General features: G+C 41.0%; 1 protein-coding gene across 7 annotated transcripts in view; it reads right to left on the reverse strand.

The window, feature by feature from the left end:
- OSBPL1A (oxysterol binding protein like 1A) overlaps positions 1 to 16,866 on the reverse strand; it is a 266,632-nt gene that overhangs the window by 80,783 nt on the left and 168,983 nt on the right. For 6 of the 7 annotated variants that reach the window (XM_053902506.1, XM_019465523.2, XM_053902507.1 and 3 more), the window contains one exon: positions 1,709 to 1,865. The exons of the other annotated variant lie outside the window; for it this stretch is intronic. In XM_053902506.1, coding sequence (XP_053758481.1) covers positions 1,709 to 1,865 — 157 coding nt within the window. The remainder of the gene's footprint in view (positions 1 to 1,708; positions 1,866 to 16,866) is intronic. 7 annotated transcript variants of the gene reach the window in all.

Genomic DNA, 16,866 nt, shown 5'->3' on the forward strand with positions numbered 1-16,866 from the left:
AAACAAAACAAAAAACTCCTTACAATTACTTTTTAAAATAGAAACTGTTATGTTTTCCCTACATACCTGATTGCTGACAATTTCCTAAACTGTCCTCTTTTCTCCTAAATACTAAAGAATATTTTATTACACTTACAGGCTTAGTAAGTTGCAGCTCATTTATCAGTTTAACTTTTCCAGTGAGGTCACTACCTAGCTGCATTCCTTTGAAGTTTTTCTTAGTGACCTGCCCTGATTTCATTTTTGAACAATTTCACCTTAACTTTCTCACTTTACCATTCTGGGTTTGACTAATTAAGATATAACACACAATATATAAATACAGTATAATAAATTTCTGTCAAGTGCAAAATAACTACTGTTATGATTACAGCACACATACTAAAGGGCTACTGGCACTCTGAAAGGCAGCAGAGAAATGCCTCCAGCCCTAGGATATGAGAGTATTTAAGCACAAAGTGACCCTGGAATTTATCTGCAACCTTCTATTTTATTCTGATGGATATTTGAACAACTGTATCATCTATTCATAAGAGTTCACCTGTGTTCTCACCAGACTGTCATAATGTATGTCTGGTAAGCCTGCCAAGTGTCCTGTTAGGTATTTCATGTCCTATACAGAACTTTTTTAGCCCCAGACTCCCAAAGGAGTTGACAGCAACTACTGAAGGCAATCAGGAAAGCACTGCTGGCCACATAATTTTCAATAGTAAATCGCATCAGTAAGTATGTTTAGAGGATACTCCCTAACCAAACAAAAGAAAATCCTGGTTTCAATTAGTTTATTACCTAAAATTCACTGGATGTTTTCAAAAGGAGTATAAACTATTTTTGTTAGCCAGGGGCAAATACACATAAATCAGAAGGGATATGTACATTTTCCCCCCAGTAGAATAATTGAGACCAATCAGGACCAGAAATGGAGTCAGAGTTATACAACTTGCAAATATTAAACAAACGAAACTATCTTGTAGAAATTAACCGTTAATAACTTCTTACCCGCCCCCCCGTGTGCATTTCACAATGACACCAGGATACAGCCTTAATCCATAATTTGATAAAATATTTTATGAATACCGGCAGGCACATGTGCCACTGTGTCTGCACACTTGTGCCGAAACCTGAGAGCTCCAGTGCCTGCTGCCTCTCGTTACTCTGGGGCAATCTCTAGGAAGAAATCATCAAGGGAATAAAAAGATACTAATGTTATTAGACAGTGTAAAATGGATATGTTCAACAAACCCTGGGTCTTAATAAAGGGCTTTGTTTAAATGTAACTGAGTTGTATCAACAGGCAGGCAATATTACCATCCACTCTCACTAAAACCAACAAGAAGATCAAATGGCGAGAAACTAAAATAGCACGGGGAGGCAGAGTCATCAAAGATGTATGAGGAAAAAGGAGCCCGGCATCAATTGCGACAGACAATTCTGAAGAGCCTATCTGAATTTTCAACTAAAGGATTTATGTTCCCCGAAACCATGGTTGCCAAAACCACGTTTTATGCTTTGTTCCTACAATTACAGATGATGTTCTTCTCTCAAATGAGCAAAAGTACTTAAGCTAAATCCTTTCTCTGAGGTGATAACGGCAATATAAATGTCCAACACAGACAAGGAAAAACAAAGAGAAGGTATGCTTTTCTTTATGAACCCGTAAGTATTTTATAAGAAAAAGCCAGCAATAGTGACCGTTAGACTGTCCTACCTGTGTTTTTTGATGCCATTGGAGAGAGCATCTCCACCACCACAATCGTTTCCCTCTGACATTCTGTGTTTTCTACTGCCCAGGTGCTCTCCTTCCTCTTCAGAGGAGCGTGCCGTCACTGCCTCCAGTCTGCTCAGGGACCGCTCGGACTCGGACTCTGTGGCAGAGCAGGTTCGCAGTCAATGAACGGAACTTGGGTGCGAGGTGGCAGTAACAATGGATATCTCCCTTAATGCATTAGGCTTTGAAACTTAAGCAGCCTACTTTGTCCTTCAACAATCCATCCATTAACCACCTCCTCAGGGATTTCAGGGAACCTGCACCCAATAAGGCTAAAGTGGATTTATGAAACAGATACAGGCTACTATAAACTTACAATTAAACAGATTTTAGACATTACAAGAGATTTCCAAAGATTATCCAATTCTTTAAGAAATCATATTCAGGAAAGAGTTCCCCCTCCCCCAAAATTTCTATCTTCCCTCTCAAAGCATCTAAAGGGTAACCTACCAAAAAAAAAAAAAAAAAAATTCAGTTTTTAGAATTCATGTATAAGGAAAAAGTTACAGTGGTGTACTCAGGGGAAGTTTAAATTACCTTTGATACTGTAGACACAGAAGAAAAGGTAATCTTAAAATACCTCAAAAAATACTTCTTTTGGTATGATATTATTTTAATCCTCAAGAGCTAAAGCTGAAAGTATCCATATACAATCCAATTATCAGGCAGGCATTTTTAGGATAGAAATACCATGTTCCTAATTGGCTATGTATTCAGGGTAGAGCCATCTGCCTGTTTGAGAATACGAAGACAACTTATTTTTATACAACACATTATAGTTTTCAGGCATGATCACATTATTCATCTCCTTTTAGCATTTCCAGGGTGCCTTGGTGACAGTAAAGCAGGACTACGGGGTTATTAACACGTGTGCTGATGGTCTCATGGCTTTTGAGTTAGGTGAACCAGCATTTGAACTTAAGTCCTCCGATTCATTTATTGCTCTATATACTTCAGCTGAAAGTAGCAATCTACAAAAAACTTTAAATTGTGCCCGTATTTCTACTGAAATATAAATTCAAGGTAACTTTCTAAATTCCCTTCCTAAGCAGATGACTATACACTCAATTGTCCTCAGCTCTAGGGCAGAACTCTTACACACATTCAAGCAAACTTCCTTAAACTTCCTTAAATTTACTGACCATCTGCTTAGTTTGTATTACAGCTAAACTGTTCAGGAAATCAAATTTTTTAGCACTTTCTTTTCCCTCTGCTGCATTCTATAACTTAGCCAACATCAAGGAACCTTATTTTTATCACATTCGGTTGATTTTAGATCTTCTTTGACTTACAATGGGGTTACGTCCCAATAAACTCATCAAGTTCAAAATATTAGGTCAGGGCACCTGGGTGGTTCAGTCAGTTAGGGGTCCAACTTTGGGTCAGGTCATGATCTCACAATTGAAGGAGTTCGAGCCCCATGTCGGGTTCTGTGCTGACAGCTCTGAGCCTGGAGACTACTTCAGATTCTCTATCTCTCCCGTCTCTCCAACCCGCACTGCTTGTGCACGTGCTGTCTCTCTCTCAAAATAAATAAATAAATGTTAAAATAATTAATTAATTTATGGGGCACCTGGGTGGCTCAGTTGGTTGAGTGTCTGACTCTTGATTTCAGCTCAGGTCATGATCGCCCGATCCTGGGATCGAGCCCTGCATTGGGCTTCACTGAGCATGGAGCCTGCTTAAGATCCTCTCTTTCTCTCTCTCCCCCTCTGCCCCTCTCCCACCTTGTGCTCTCTAAAATAAATAAAATATTAAGTTAAAAACACATGTAATACACCTAACCTCCTCAACATCACAGCTTAGCCTAGCCTACCTTAAATATGCTCCGTCACTTACATTATTTGGGCAAAATCATCTGACACAAAGCCTATTTTATAATAAAGTCTTGAACATCTCATGTAATCTATTGAATGTTATACTGAAAAACAAAATGGTTGTCTGGATGCAGAATGCTTGTCCTACTGGCCTACCGGGAGCCAAGGCTCACTGCCGCTGCCCAGCACTAGTCCCAAAAATGATCCAAATTCAAACCCTGAAGTATGGTTTCTACTGAATGCATATCACTTTCACACCATCATAAAGCTGGAAAATCGTAAGTTGGAACCATTACAAGTCAGGAAACACCATAGTAACAAATGTTGGACAAGTACAATTGCAGGTTGGACAACACATCTTGAACTCTGAACCCTGGCCCCTCTGAATGGTGTTAAGTTACTTGGAGAATGTCTTTCAATGTCAGCAATTTTTATTTTCTGTAAATATAATTTTACTGGAATTTCTGAAAATATACTTTGTTCAAGTCATAGACGTTATAACAAAGAAACAGATATTTTAATAATAAATTCAAAGAGACATATTTTTCACTGTCAATTTTGTCAGGCAGTAACACAACCTTGTATTCAAAAAAATTAAACACAACCTGAATAGCCAGTAACAAAGAAAGGACAGCCGCCATCAGATGAAATTAGTTGTTAAAATCACATTTACACATACAACTTAATAAAACAGAAAAATGCTTTTAACAAAATACAAAAGGCAAAAATAATCAAGGTATCGTTCTGCAACTCTAAAATATAGAGCAAAAAAATAACTTTACTCCTTCCTAAGGAGAGGCCAGTCTGGTTCAGATGTACATACAGACCAGAGCAGTAAAATAACAGAAGTCTGTCTAGGGCACAGTGAGGTAAGGGAATCAATTTTCTCGGCTAGGTTGATGGGTATCAGGAAAGACGACGTAGGAGACGTGGTGCCTCAGGTAAATCTTTAAAAAAAGAAAACGACACTCAGGTAGAGGTAAGAGTGTTGGTGAGAGGAAGTTGCCTGAGCAAATCCTGAATCAGAGATGATGACAGTGGTGTTAGGTGGTGAAATAGGAGTGGTTTTTTCACACCTACATTTTCAAATTTGTTTCATATGAAAAAAATTAAGATTTTGAAGAGTCAGACAAAATAGTTTTATCTGAATTGGTTAGTATCATTTAAGATGCATTAGTACTTTATAATTTAGATGTCATGAAAACCAAAAAGCACTGAAGCAAAAAAACCTCAGGCAGTTATTAAATGGCACTATGAACAGCACAATGTATTTGCTGTTTAAGGGCTACAAATCATAAGACAGGGACTTGTCCACCTAAAAAGAAAATTCCTAACAAAAAGCAGACATGTGCAGTAAACACCAAAGAGGTAACGCAGTTAAGAGCTCCTATGAGGCAAAGAAACTTTTTCTAAAACAAGACTTCAACTTGGTGAATATAAGCTGAAGACCTACTCCCTTCATCCATACTACGGGGCCACCGGGGTTACCTCCCAGGGATACACCACCAAATGACAGAGAGTACAGACCCTTGTCCTCTGTGACAAGAGGTACAACCTAATGCCCTTTGCCCCCTCCCAGCCTGCCTTTCTACTCCTTTCTCCTGGTTCTTCTACCTCTCCCCTCCCTCAGCCCTTCTTCCTAACCTCCCTCCCTAATACAACCAGGCTATCCCCACCTTTCCCCTGGAGGGTTCTGACAAAGGTCACCAATTACCTCAATATTGTTTAGTCCAATGGTCATTTTTCAATTCTTACAGAATTACTGGCTCATTCATGGTATATGACACTGGTTAATTCATTCCCCCTCTCCCCTTATCAAGTGTAGGCAGCGTGGAGTCAAAGAACAGTATGATCTGGTCCCTGCCCAGGGTCTAGTAGAGGTGGACTATTTTGTGAACATCTGAATTTGGTAAAGTTTTCTAGGTACTATAACAGAAGTCTGAATGGGAACAGCAGGCCAAAAGGACAGGGTGTCTAGAAAGGACTGTGACTGATGATGAAGCTCAAAGTTGACAAAAGTAAGGGTGGGGGTGGGGGGAGAGTTATGAGAGGACTTTACCAAGGAGAGGGAAGAGCAGGACCCAATACAGACAGGAATGAGGTATTCAGTAGGATGGGAGTGCAAGGCACCAGGAAGGTGTGGCAGTAGGGAGTGACTGCAGGCACTGAGAAGAAGGTGAATCTCGAGTCCCCAGGGCAGCTGACCAATTTAAGATAAAGAAAAAGCAAGGCAGGCAGGAGGGCAAGGAGGATGTAAAATGAAGAAGGAAATGAGGCAGCGTCCCCATGCATGCCATGAGGGTCTGTACACTTGGCCAGGGGTTGATCACAAACTTCTCTCTGAGCATTTTAGCTTCAAAGGGAGAGAAGGAAACATGATCAACAACATGATTTACAGTGCCCCTGTGGTAAAAACTAACTAGCTGCTTAATTAAGAACAAAAGCTCATTACTTCTAATACTATGAACAGAGACATGTCTAATATACATAGTATGAAATAATTACCTAATTGGCAAAAGGGAGTCTTTTTTTTTTTTAAGTTTATTTACTTCTTTTTGAGAGAGAGCGAGCACATGTGTATGCATGTGAGCGGGGGAAGGGCAGAGAGAGGGAGAGAGAATCCCAAGCAGGCTCTGTGCTGACGGCCCAGGAGCCTGACGAGGGGGCTCACTTCCAGGAACCATGAGATCATGACCTGAGCCAAAACCAAGAGTCAGACAAGCAAATGACTGAGCCACCCAGGTGCCTCTAAATAGGGAATTATTCTTAATAGACTGCATTCATAGTATTAGTCACACCAATCTGTCTCTAGGATAGCATCATTTCATATGTAGACCAATAGTTATAGATATATTTAAATTCAAACATGTTGGGGCACTTGGGTGGCTCAATCGGTTAGGTATCCTACTCTTGGTTTCAGCTCAAGTCGTGATCTCACAATTCATGAGTTTGAGCCCCACATAGGACTCTGAGCTGACAGTGCAGAGCCTGCTTGGGATTTCTCTCTCCCTCTCTCTGCCCCTCTCCAGCTTGCTCTCTCTCTCAAAAAATAAACAAACATTAAAAAAACAAAAATTCAAACATGTTTAGCTAAATACCTAAAAACACCAAACCCACTGTGGAGGTTTACTGATCAAGGTAAAGCCTGCCCATAGAAGTAATTTTCAAATCTCCCAGTAGTAATATGTCAGTGGTAGATCTTAGCACTTCTGAGATCTTAAATCTCAATCTTAAAACTTCAGGTTTTCAATTTTGCCCATACATATAAATATCAAATAAACCAGACCTTATCTGTCATCCAATGTTAATGGGCAACATAGTAATGTCTTAATGGAAAGCATAAAGCACTTGGAGACAGTGCTTAATGCTTGCACTGTGGTGGTTACTGAGCTATCTTATAATAGCATAAGGCAATGATCCTCATGCTTTAAAAAAAAAAAAAAAATACACAGGGGCGCCTGGGTGGCTCAGTCAGTTGAGCGACCGACTTTGGCTCAGGTCATGATCTCACGGTTTGTGAGTTCGAGCCTCGCATCAGGCTCTGTGCTGACAGCTCAGAGCCTGGAGCCTGCTTCAGATTCTGTGTCTCCCTCTCTCTCTGCCCCTCCCCCTCTCATGCTCTGTCTCTTTGTCTCAGAAATAAACATTTAAAAAAAACAACAACACACACACACACAAGGAGGGAGATAGGGAGTTAGTCTTTCATGGGTAGAGTTGGGAGTTTCAGTTTCGGTTTGGAAGGATGAATTCGGGCAGGGGAGGGTGGGTAATGGTTGTGCAACAGTGTGACTGTGCTCCACGTGCTCAAGACCACCGAACTGTGTACTGAAAAACGGTAAAAATGGCAAATTTTATATTACACATACTTTACTACAACAAAAATAAAACAAAGCCCAAACAAATAAGCACACAAAACCTGTTAAGCCAAAGATCTTTCATGCTGGATGCATGAACTATATTCTGGTCCTGCTCTCTCACTTCAATGCCACTGGAAAACAAAAACAACGCAGAAGCTAAACTGGTTGATTTTTCTACAGACATATTTCCAAATGAAGCAAAAGACATTTATTTTAACAACATACACAAACTAGATTCTAGGCAAAGTTAGCCTTTCACCATCTTTCTAATTTCCCACTGTGTTTTTCCCCTACAAACACAAGTGTTTCTGTATTGTAAGTAAAGCCACCCTAAATTTTCAGGATACTTCATCAACCTCTGAAAATCAGGGTAAGGGAATTTATGAAATAGCCTTATGTTATTTACTGAACTTCTGATGGGTAACTAGGAAAATCCGTATCATCGAATAATGAGAAAAGGAATATTTGTGCCTTTGTTTATTCCCACCTAGTTACAAAAGGACTCTGGTGGCTTGAGAATTACATTTTATTGAGAAACTATGAGAATAACACTTTGAAAAAAAGACTATTTTACAAGATAAATTCTTTAGCCTACAGATAAGCACTTAAAGTAGAAACTCTGCCTGATTATTTTCTCAATGAAAACAGCATATTAATAGAATGTTTTAATGTGACAAATCTCTACAGGCCTAGATCTTTAAAGCTCTGTTCACATTAGGACACAATCTCCTTTCACTTCACAATCCTAATCTCTCTCTCTCTCATCCAAATAGCATGGCAGCCAATGGCTGTGACTGGTTTAACGTGACTTTACAACATTTCTATCAAGTTTCATACTTTAAGTATGTACAGTTCTTTGTATGCCAGTCATACCTTAATAAAGTAGTCTTCAAAAATTCAGAATTAAGAGGATCGTTAATTCCACCCTACTTTTTGAATTTTACCCCTATTAAAAGGCTAAAAGAAGAGGTCATAAAGTTAACAATGTAAACATGCCAACAATTCTTAACGCTATCCTGATCAACTTATTTTTATATGACCTTTGAAAACAAGCTTGTGAACAAATATTACAAAGGAGCAAAATGTGGAAGAACTGTGGAGAAGGTCCAAGTAACCTTTCCCCTGTTACTTAAGGTAACAGGAAATGATCAGGAGATACACACACTCAATTTAATACTTTTATTGTTGGTTTCCCGCATACTAGGCATATTCTAAAAATGTCCAAAGTAACCCAAGGTAACCCAAGCTCAAAATATCAGTGCCAAATTTTAATTTTGCCTTAAGGTGCTGTTGTGTAAACTTAAAAATTACCCAGTAAATATAAAGAACATAAGCAAAATAAATAAAAACCTACCACATTGAAAATAAATTGTAAACTGAAAGTCAGAATGAGTCCAGAAGGGTCTGCCAAGAGGCTACTATAATAATTTACTAAGGAAGTGACAAAAGCTTGAAACAGAACCCTGGGAGCAAGCATCAAGAGTGAGAGACATTCTAGACAGACATATCTTCACTGAATGATGTCCAAGGTCAAAATCAGCCAAATGGTATAGTGTTGCTTAAGACAGAGTTTCTTAAAAGTACTGGCTTGTCCCCAAGCAACTAAATCTACTCCTGTTTTCCACAACTTGCAAAATCTGCGCATGTAATTGAAGACGAAGAATTCCACACTGTGTGGACTACTGGGAATCTTATGTGTATCTATTCTGGACGATTAAATCCACAGCTTCCTAGATTGCTGACATCCTTAAAATTTTTTTCAGGAAGGTCACATATACATTCACTCTGCAGAACTAAAACCAGTTACAGAATAATCCACAGTTATTTAAAAAAACCACTTTTCTTGTGACTTCAACTTAATAAATCAACATTTACCAAGTATCTACCACACACCAGGTAAAGAGCTAGTTGCTGAAACAGTGTAGGAAGATTAAAGAGACAAGGCTGGTGCTCTCCAAGTATTCAAAGTCCAATATATAAGACACATAAGTACACATAGGTAAACATAAGACATGTAAGTAAACTTAACGTTTATACAAAGCATTTGTGGGGACAGTTGAAGAAGTCATTCATGAGGGACCCAGAGTACATTTCCACGCAGAGATGACATTTGAGCTGCAATGATGAAAACTAGTTTAAGGCAGAAAAAGAGTATGAGGGGTATGAGGGGAACAGCAAAGAGCCCCAAAGCCTGAAAGAACAAATGTGTGCCCAGAATATCTAGTACAGCTAGAGACAAGGGTGGCTGGAGGAAAAAGATGTGGTCAGCAGAGCTGAAGCTTTAAAGTGAAATAGATCGGAGTTTGGACTCAACTGTAGTAATGGGGATGTTTTCCCAGGGAGTGATGAGGTCAGTTTTAGACTTTGCAGACATCTCTGATCTATCAGTGTCCTATGGCCACTGTAACAATTACCACAAACATGGTGGCTTAAAACAACAAAAATTTAGTCCTTTATAATTTTGGAGGCCAGAAATCAAAAATCACCTTCTCTGGACCAAAGGCACAGCGTTGGCAGGACCACCGTCCCTCCGGGGGCACTAAAAGGAAAATACATTCCTAATGTTTTCCAGGTCTGGAGGCTGCCTGCACTCCCCGGCCTGTGGCCACATCCCTTGGCCTTCGGATCACCTCAGCCTCTGTCTCCTCTCTCTCCATAATCCTTAATCACATCTGTCAAGGTCTTTTTTCCCATACATACATACATACATACATACATACATACATACATACATACAGTTACAGGTTCCCAGGATTGGAAGGCAAACCTATCCGTCGGGGACTGCTTTTCAGACTCTCACATCTGACAACATGCCAGGTGAAAAATGGCTGGCAGAGACAAAGACCAGAAGCAGTAAAACTGGTTAGAAAAGCACCCTCCACGTCTCTGGGGTCAAAGGAAGGGGAGGTGAACTAAGGCCCCCTCAGCGTGTACTGGGGGAAGTGTGAGGGAAGGGGTAAAGGTGACTTCCACATGTGTAGTTTTCCCAGTGGGAAGATGTTGATGCTGTTAACTAAGACAAGGAATGTAGAAGGGGGCCGAATATGGTGCCAAAATAGATGGGATCCCTAAATATATCATTATCCTCCACATCAACTAGTGTTCAAGCTCAGTCATTTTTGTCTTAAAAATGTATCCCAAAATTTCATTTGCTCCAATATGTGAACTCCTAATGGGTGCCAGAATCTATGCTAGTTGCCAGGGTTGCAGAATTTCTCATGGAATGAATGTACTATCCGGTTGACGGGCAGGGCTGACAGAAACCAATAATTGTACAGAATTTCAACTCTGGGAAAACGGTGCACAGAACATGCAAGTGGAGATCTGATCAAGTCAAGAAAGTCAACCAGGCTTCCTCGAGGAAGCCTCTGACCCTTCAGCAATGGTCAGAAGGACATGTGTTCACTAAAGCAACACAAAGAGAGAACTGCAACTTTCCATTCTCAATGATTGCTTTCATTCAAACTCTTGTCATCTCTCGTCTAGGACACGAGGACCCTGAATCAATCTTTACTCCTACAGCACACTCTACCAGAGTACGAACTCCTGAGTAGAGATCAGGTCTCATTTTCTTCAAAGTCCTGTCTCAGTATAATGGAATTACAAGAATTCCACAATGTTTACCTTAAAAAATACATGAATCTTGTAAAACAGTAAAAACAGTAAAACAGTAATATGATGTCACTCTAATAATTATGTCTGTTGGCTCCCCATCACCAATATGCTAAAATTCAAATTCTTCGGCACAATCTAATCACAAGACTCATTACCAGCTGGTCCTAAATTACTTTCTTGGCTTCATCTTGTCACCTCTCCCCAGCACCCTCAACATTCACCCTTGCCTCAGCCACACCACATTTCATGACATTTTTGAAAACTATTTTTCTTAACCTCTGAATGTGTTGTCCTCTCCCACAAAGCATTTTCTACCCCTGCCATATCTGTCTGGAGAACCTTTCCTGACTCTTCAAAACATTACTCAATTGTGGTGCTTTGTCCAAGTTTCTCAAGTGGTCAGCAGCCTCTCCTCTGAATTTCTGTAACCTTCGTGACATACCACTGAGTAGTACTCATTCATTAACTCGTTGAACAAATATTTATTGAGCACCTCTTTCTTTGTCTAGCACTGTTCCAGGGGCTGGGAATACATGAATGAACCGAACAAAATCCTGCCCTCATGGAGGAGGCTACATTCTAGTTGTGGGAGATCACCAAATGAATATTATGTGAAAGGTGGTTTTTTTTTTTTTTTTTTAAAGGGCAAAAAAGGGGAGGGAATAAAAATTGATATAGTGAAAGTCTTTCTGAACAAAAGAAAGTCTTTCTGAGTGAGGGAGCAAGCACTGTAGATATCTGGGAGAAGAGAGTTCCCGGCAGAGGAAATAATGAAAAGCAAAGGCCTAAGGGAGAACATGCTTGGCAAGTTCAAGAACTAGCACTGAGGTCAGGGTGACAGAAGTGAGGAGGAGAGAGGCAGACTTCAGAACGGTGGCAGAGGGCCAGATCGTGTAGGACTTTGGCTTTTATTCCAGCAAAGAAGCAAAGCCATTGGAGGGTTTTGTGCAGAGAACTGATGTGAAGGGATTCATGTTTCAGAATGATCACTATGAACGTTGTGATTAGCACAATGCTGGAGAGAAGGGTGAAAGCAGGGAGAATAGTGAGAAAACTGCTGTGACAATCCAGGTGAGAGGTGGTGGGGGCGTGGGTCTCAGTGGTAAGAGTGCCGATATGACAAGTGGCCAGAGTCTGATATATTTTGAAGGTACATGTAACGGGATTTGTTGAGGGACTGAATATGGATGTGACACACAAAAACGAGACTGCCTGACAGTTTGAAGGTTCCCAGCCTTGGCCAAAGCACCTGGAAAGACAGATCTTCCACCTACCAAAACACAGAAGACTGCAGAAGGACCCGGCTTTGAACAGAAAGCAAGAGTTCTCTTCGGGACATTGTAATATATGTAGGAGATATCGTTAGACATTTAAGTGAATATGTCAAGTGGATAGTTACACAGTGAGTCTGAAATCCGGGGGGAAGCCAGAGGCTGGAGACACAAAATAATGGAGTTATCAGAATACAGATAATATTTAGCGGCATGAGACTAGATGAGGCCATGTAAGGCAACAGGGATCAAGCTTTAATGTCTGTATGCATCACCTACAGATTTGGAAAAAAACCCACAGATTCTCATTCACTAGGTCTGAGCTGAGACCTTAGGTTGTGAATTTCCAACAAGCTCCCAGGGGATACTGATCCTAATCCTCAGACCACACTTTGAGTACAAAGGACCTAGAGACAAGTATGGACAGAAAAGAGGTTCCCTGCCTACCCCCAGAGACACTCTAATATCAGAAGCTAGAAGAATGCCAAAGGACTGGCACAGGAAACTGAAATAAAATCAAATGAGAGTGATGTTCTGCAAGCCAAGTAAAGAAAATGTTCTATGAAGGAGGGTGTAATCAACAACTTTCAGTGCCAGTGAGAGGTCAAGAAAGAGGAGAACTGAGAAAGAACCACTCAACCAGGCAACTGAGTGTAGTCCAATGGTGACCTGATCAAGAGCAGTGAGTGCAACGGGGAGAATAAACCTATAAACAGAGGGTGTTCAAGACAACATGGTAAGGAAGGAGAGTAATGTGGGATCAGAGGTACTTTATAAGATTTAGCATTTTAAAGGTAAGACAGGTGATGGGAACAAGGAACAAGCGATTACCTGGGAGAGGGGAGGAACCGCATAGATGTCCTCCTGTAGGTCAGAGGGGGTGGGGCCCCAGGCACAAACAGGGAGGTTGCAGCCTCAACAATGCAAAGCAGAGAAGGCACAACATGTACACTTACGTACACATCCAAGGATGTGGCAGCTTTGATACTGGAAACACGAGGAGTGTGTCAGTGACATAAACAATGTCCCCAGCTGGCGCAGGATGGAGGAGGAGGTATGACAAGTTTTAGGTGAGATACACATGAAAGCAGCACGTGAAAGCAACGGACCACAGAAATGGAGTAGGACCGCTGGGCAGCAAAAGGGACCAACCACAAGTCAGCAGCTGTGAACTTAAAGCCAGACCCACTGCTGTGGCCCTGGATGTGTCTCCAGTCTCACCTAGTCCCTTGAGGACTGGGGTTGAAGCGGGAGAGGGATGGTCTGGCATTCTGCCAGCTGGGTACAGCGCAGGGAAAGAAAGGCAGGGGACTGATCACATGATGCCCCACGCAATCTAGGCCTCACATATGGAAAGCACATGTGGAGTGAGGGATGTTGTAAAGATGGAGATGATGTGATGTAGTCAAAACAATGCTGGAATCAAGGCTTTTGAGAGAGTGGGTCGAATGATGGGAGACAGCCATCAGACGTGTACATGATCTCATGGAGTCTGAGCCCCAGGTCCTGCTTAGGATTCTCCCTCCCCTACCCCTGCTCACGCACATACTCTCTCTCTCTCTCTCTCTCTCTCAAAACAAAAATGAACTTAAACAGCAACAACAACAACAAACAAAACTGTGAGACACACAAAATGGAGATAGATAATGGCATCAACATGGTTCCTGAGAAAGGCAAACTCTAAGCTCCGATCTCCAGAATGAGAATGAGCAGCTGCGGTGGACTGGTGGGCCGGATCCCTTCTACACTACACTCAAACTGTCTTTCCAGGTATTCATCTCTTCCCCTAGCCTGACCGCAAACCCCCCAGACTGGGGGACTGGATCTTACCTAGCTTGGTATTGCTGTGTCTAACAAAGCACCTGGCACTCAACAGTCACATCTGGTTCATGAAATCCTCCCAATGCTGAGGACAGTACTAAATGCACGTGGTTTACGGTATTTAACAGAGCCAATAATTTAGTAAATTTAATAAAAAAACATTTTAGGAAATGAAGATGAACCCAGAAGGTCAACCCAAAACCTTAAGGATAGATTACATTCAGCAGTGTTTACCTGCAACACATATACAAGATAAGTGAGATGCTGGATAATTTTTTAATGCTACAAACTGAAAATGGGATTGAGAGCTCCTGCGACTAATCAGATTTTCTCCAGAATGTTTTACCACATTACATATGGAAGGTGCTAAGTAACAGCCATGTTCTGTGGCACTCATTTTGCTATCATGTCAACTAATTAATGTTTTGTACGGGGCAGTAGACAAAACACAGAAGTTAGTACAAGATTTCTACAGTTAAGGGAAATGTAGTGTTGCTATAAGGAAGGCATACACCAAAAGTTATATCACAAGAAAAAGGACAAGAACAAGGCAGTATACCTCATTCTCAAAAAAAAAAAAAAAAAAAAAAAAAAAAAAAAAAAAAAGTGGAGGGGGGAACAAGAGACAAATAAGTGCTAGGAATACAGTGGTGGTTGACAGGGCCAAATACTAAGCAGGTGCGGACTACAGTTAAAGGACACACAGAAAAGGGCCAGATGAGAAATGAATAGTTATTTCAAAAATAAACTGTAGAAGGAGGGGCTCCCGGATGGCTCAGTTGGTTAAGCATCCGACTTCGACCCAGGTCATGATCTTACAGTTTGTGGGTTAGAGCCCCGCATCAGGCTCTGTGCTGACAACTCAGAGCTTGGAGCCTGCTTCAGATTCTGTGTCTCTCTCTCTGCCCCTCCACCTCTCGCACTTTGTCTCTCTCAAAAATAAGTAAATAAACATTTTAAAATAAAGTAAACTGTAGAAGGAAAGAACACCGGACCTGGGAACATAAAGAACAGTGTACACAGAACTACCTTCTTCTCAGTAACACTGACCACCTTGGTCAGATCCTGTGTCTTCTATACATAAAATGTCAATGCAGATGGGATCACGTGCTCTCCACTATTACCTGTACTACTTACTGGATTAAACTTTATTTGACATAGGTCCTAACTGTTCCTGTGTTCCTCTCCTCCCAACAAAACCAAAATTGTTATATTACCACTTTCCATTTTGAAAGTTTTGACTTAAAAACACATAAGCGCCCACCCTTGCAACTGCTGAGAAATGCTAAAACTGGGTTCAATTTCATGACATAATTATCTATTGGTTTTGCCAGTCTACACTATTGGACTGTATGCATTATTCATGCACATTTCGACCAAAATAGCATTAAGAGGAAAACCTAGCAAGAAAGCCTTTCTTGAGCAACTGATCTCAACATGTTTTCTAAAAAAGGAAAATGAACAGACAGTAAGAAAAGCAATATATTTTGAAGTTATAATACCCAAAAGGCAGGAATTTCGGTGAAACTTCTCAGACCAGTTTTTTTTTTTCAACGTTTTTTTTTTTGTTTTTTTTTTTTTTTTTTAATTTATTTTTGGGACAGAGACAGACAGAGCATGAACGGGGGAGGGGCAGAGAGAGAGGGAGACACAGAATCGGAAACAGACTCCAGGCTCCGAGCCATCAGCCCGGAGCCCGACGCGGGGCTCAAACTCACGGACCGCGAGATCGTGACCTGGCTGAAGTCAGACGCTTAACCGACTGCGCCACCCAGGCGCCCCATTCTTCTCAGACCAGTTCTAAAGAATAGCAGCCACAAATGTTTCAAGAGTAATTCCTTAGCATATTACAGATTCACAAAGTCAGGCACCCCGAACTGTCTCCCTTTCTTAGCAACTTTTTCATCCCCCCCTACCCCCCACTGCCATGAGCAGGTCTCATAGCTGCAACCAGAGTGTAAATTCCTCAAGAACAAATTGTATCTTTTACCACCACCTCACCCAGGCTCACTCCTGGGGATGGTCTGCCATCCCTCCTCTGCTACACAGAACCCAAAGTGGAACATGCAGCAGGCATTACTGATCCTCTTGTGCTTGTATTGAATACCAATATATTTTTAGGGAGGACAGAAATATCAGTGGCATTTGTTCAAAACTTGTACTCAACATTTAGAACGGAACTCAGGGATTTAAGTAGACAGGGCAACCATGATCATACAGAGACCAGCACAGTACAATGAAAGGGGCTATAAAGGAGTGTCAACAAGGGAGCACAAAAGAAGAGAGGATTAATTCTGCCAGGGGGAGTCAGGAAAGACTACTGGGCGGGGAAGTACTTGAGAGGTATTTGAGAGCTCTGGTAGGAGAACAGGGTAGCAATAAAGTAAAAGTGAAACAGAAAGGGTAGGAATATGAAAGAGGAACCACTCTCTTCTTCCTTAAAGTGGTTCTTTCTATGTATTTCTGTACTTTATTTGCTCACAGAATGGACTATGTTCTACAGAATCAGCTATCTGTTAGTTTCTTCTTCCATTTTTTTGCTTCAGTATGCACGAACGTTTAGCCATATGCCAGGAGGTGGTCACTGACAGTAAGAGCAGCAATCTCACTCAATATAAACATTTCTTTTCTTAAACACACACACACACGAAGATGTAGCTCCTTTCAGATCACGTTACATAACAGAATTCAAATTGTGAAAAAGAAATCTGTTTGCT

This window comes from Panthera pardus, unplaced genomic scaffold (genome assembly GCF_024362965.1).
Source record: "Panthera pardus isolate Hobbes unplaced genomic scaffold, ASM2436296v1 HiC_scaffold_15, whole genome shotgun sequence".
In the NCBI taxonomy this organism is placed as follows: domain Eukaryota; kingdom Metazoa; phylum Chordata; class Mammalia; order Carnivora; family Felidae; genus Panthera; species Panthera pardus.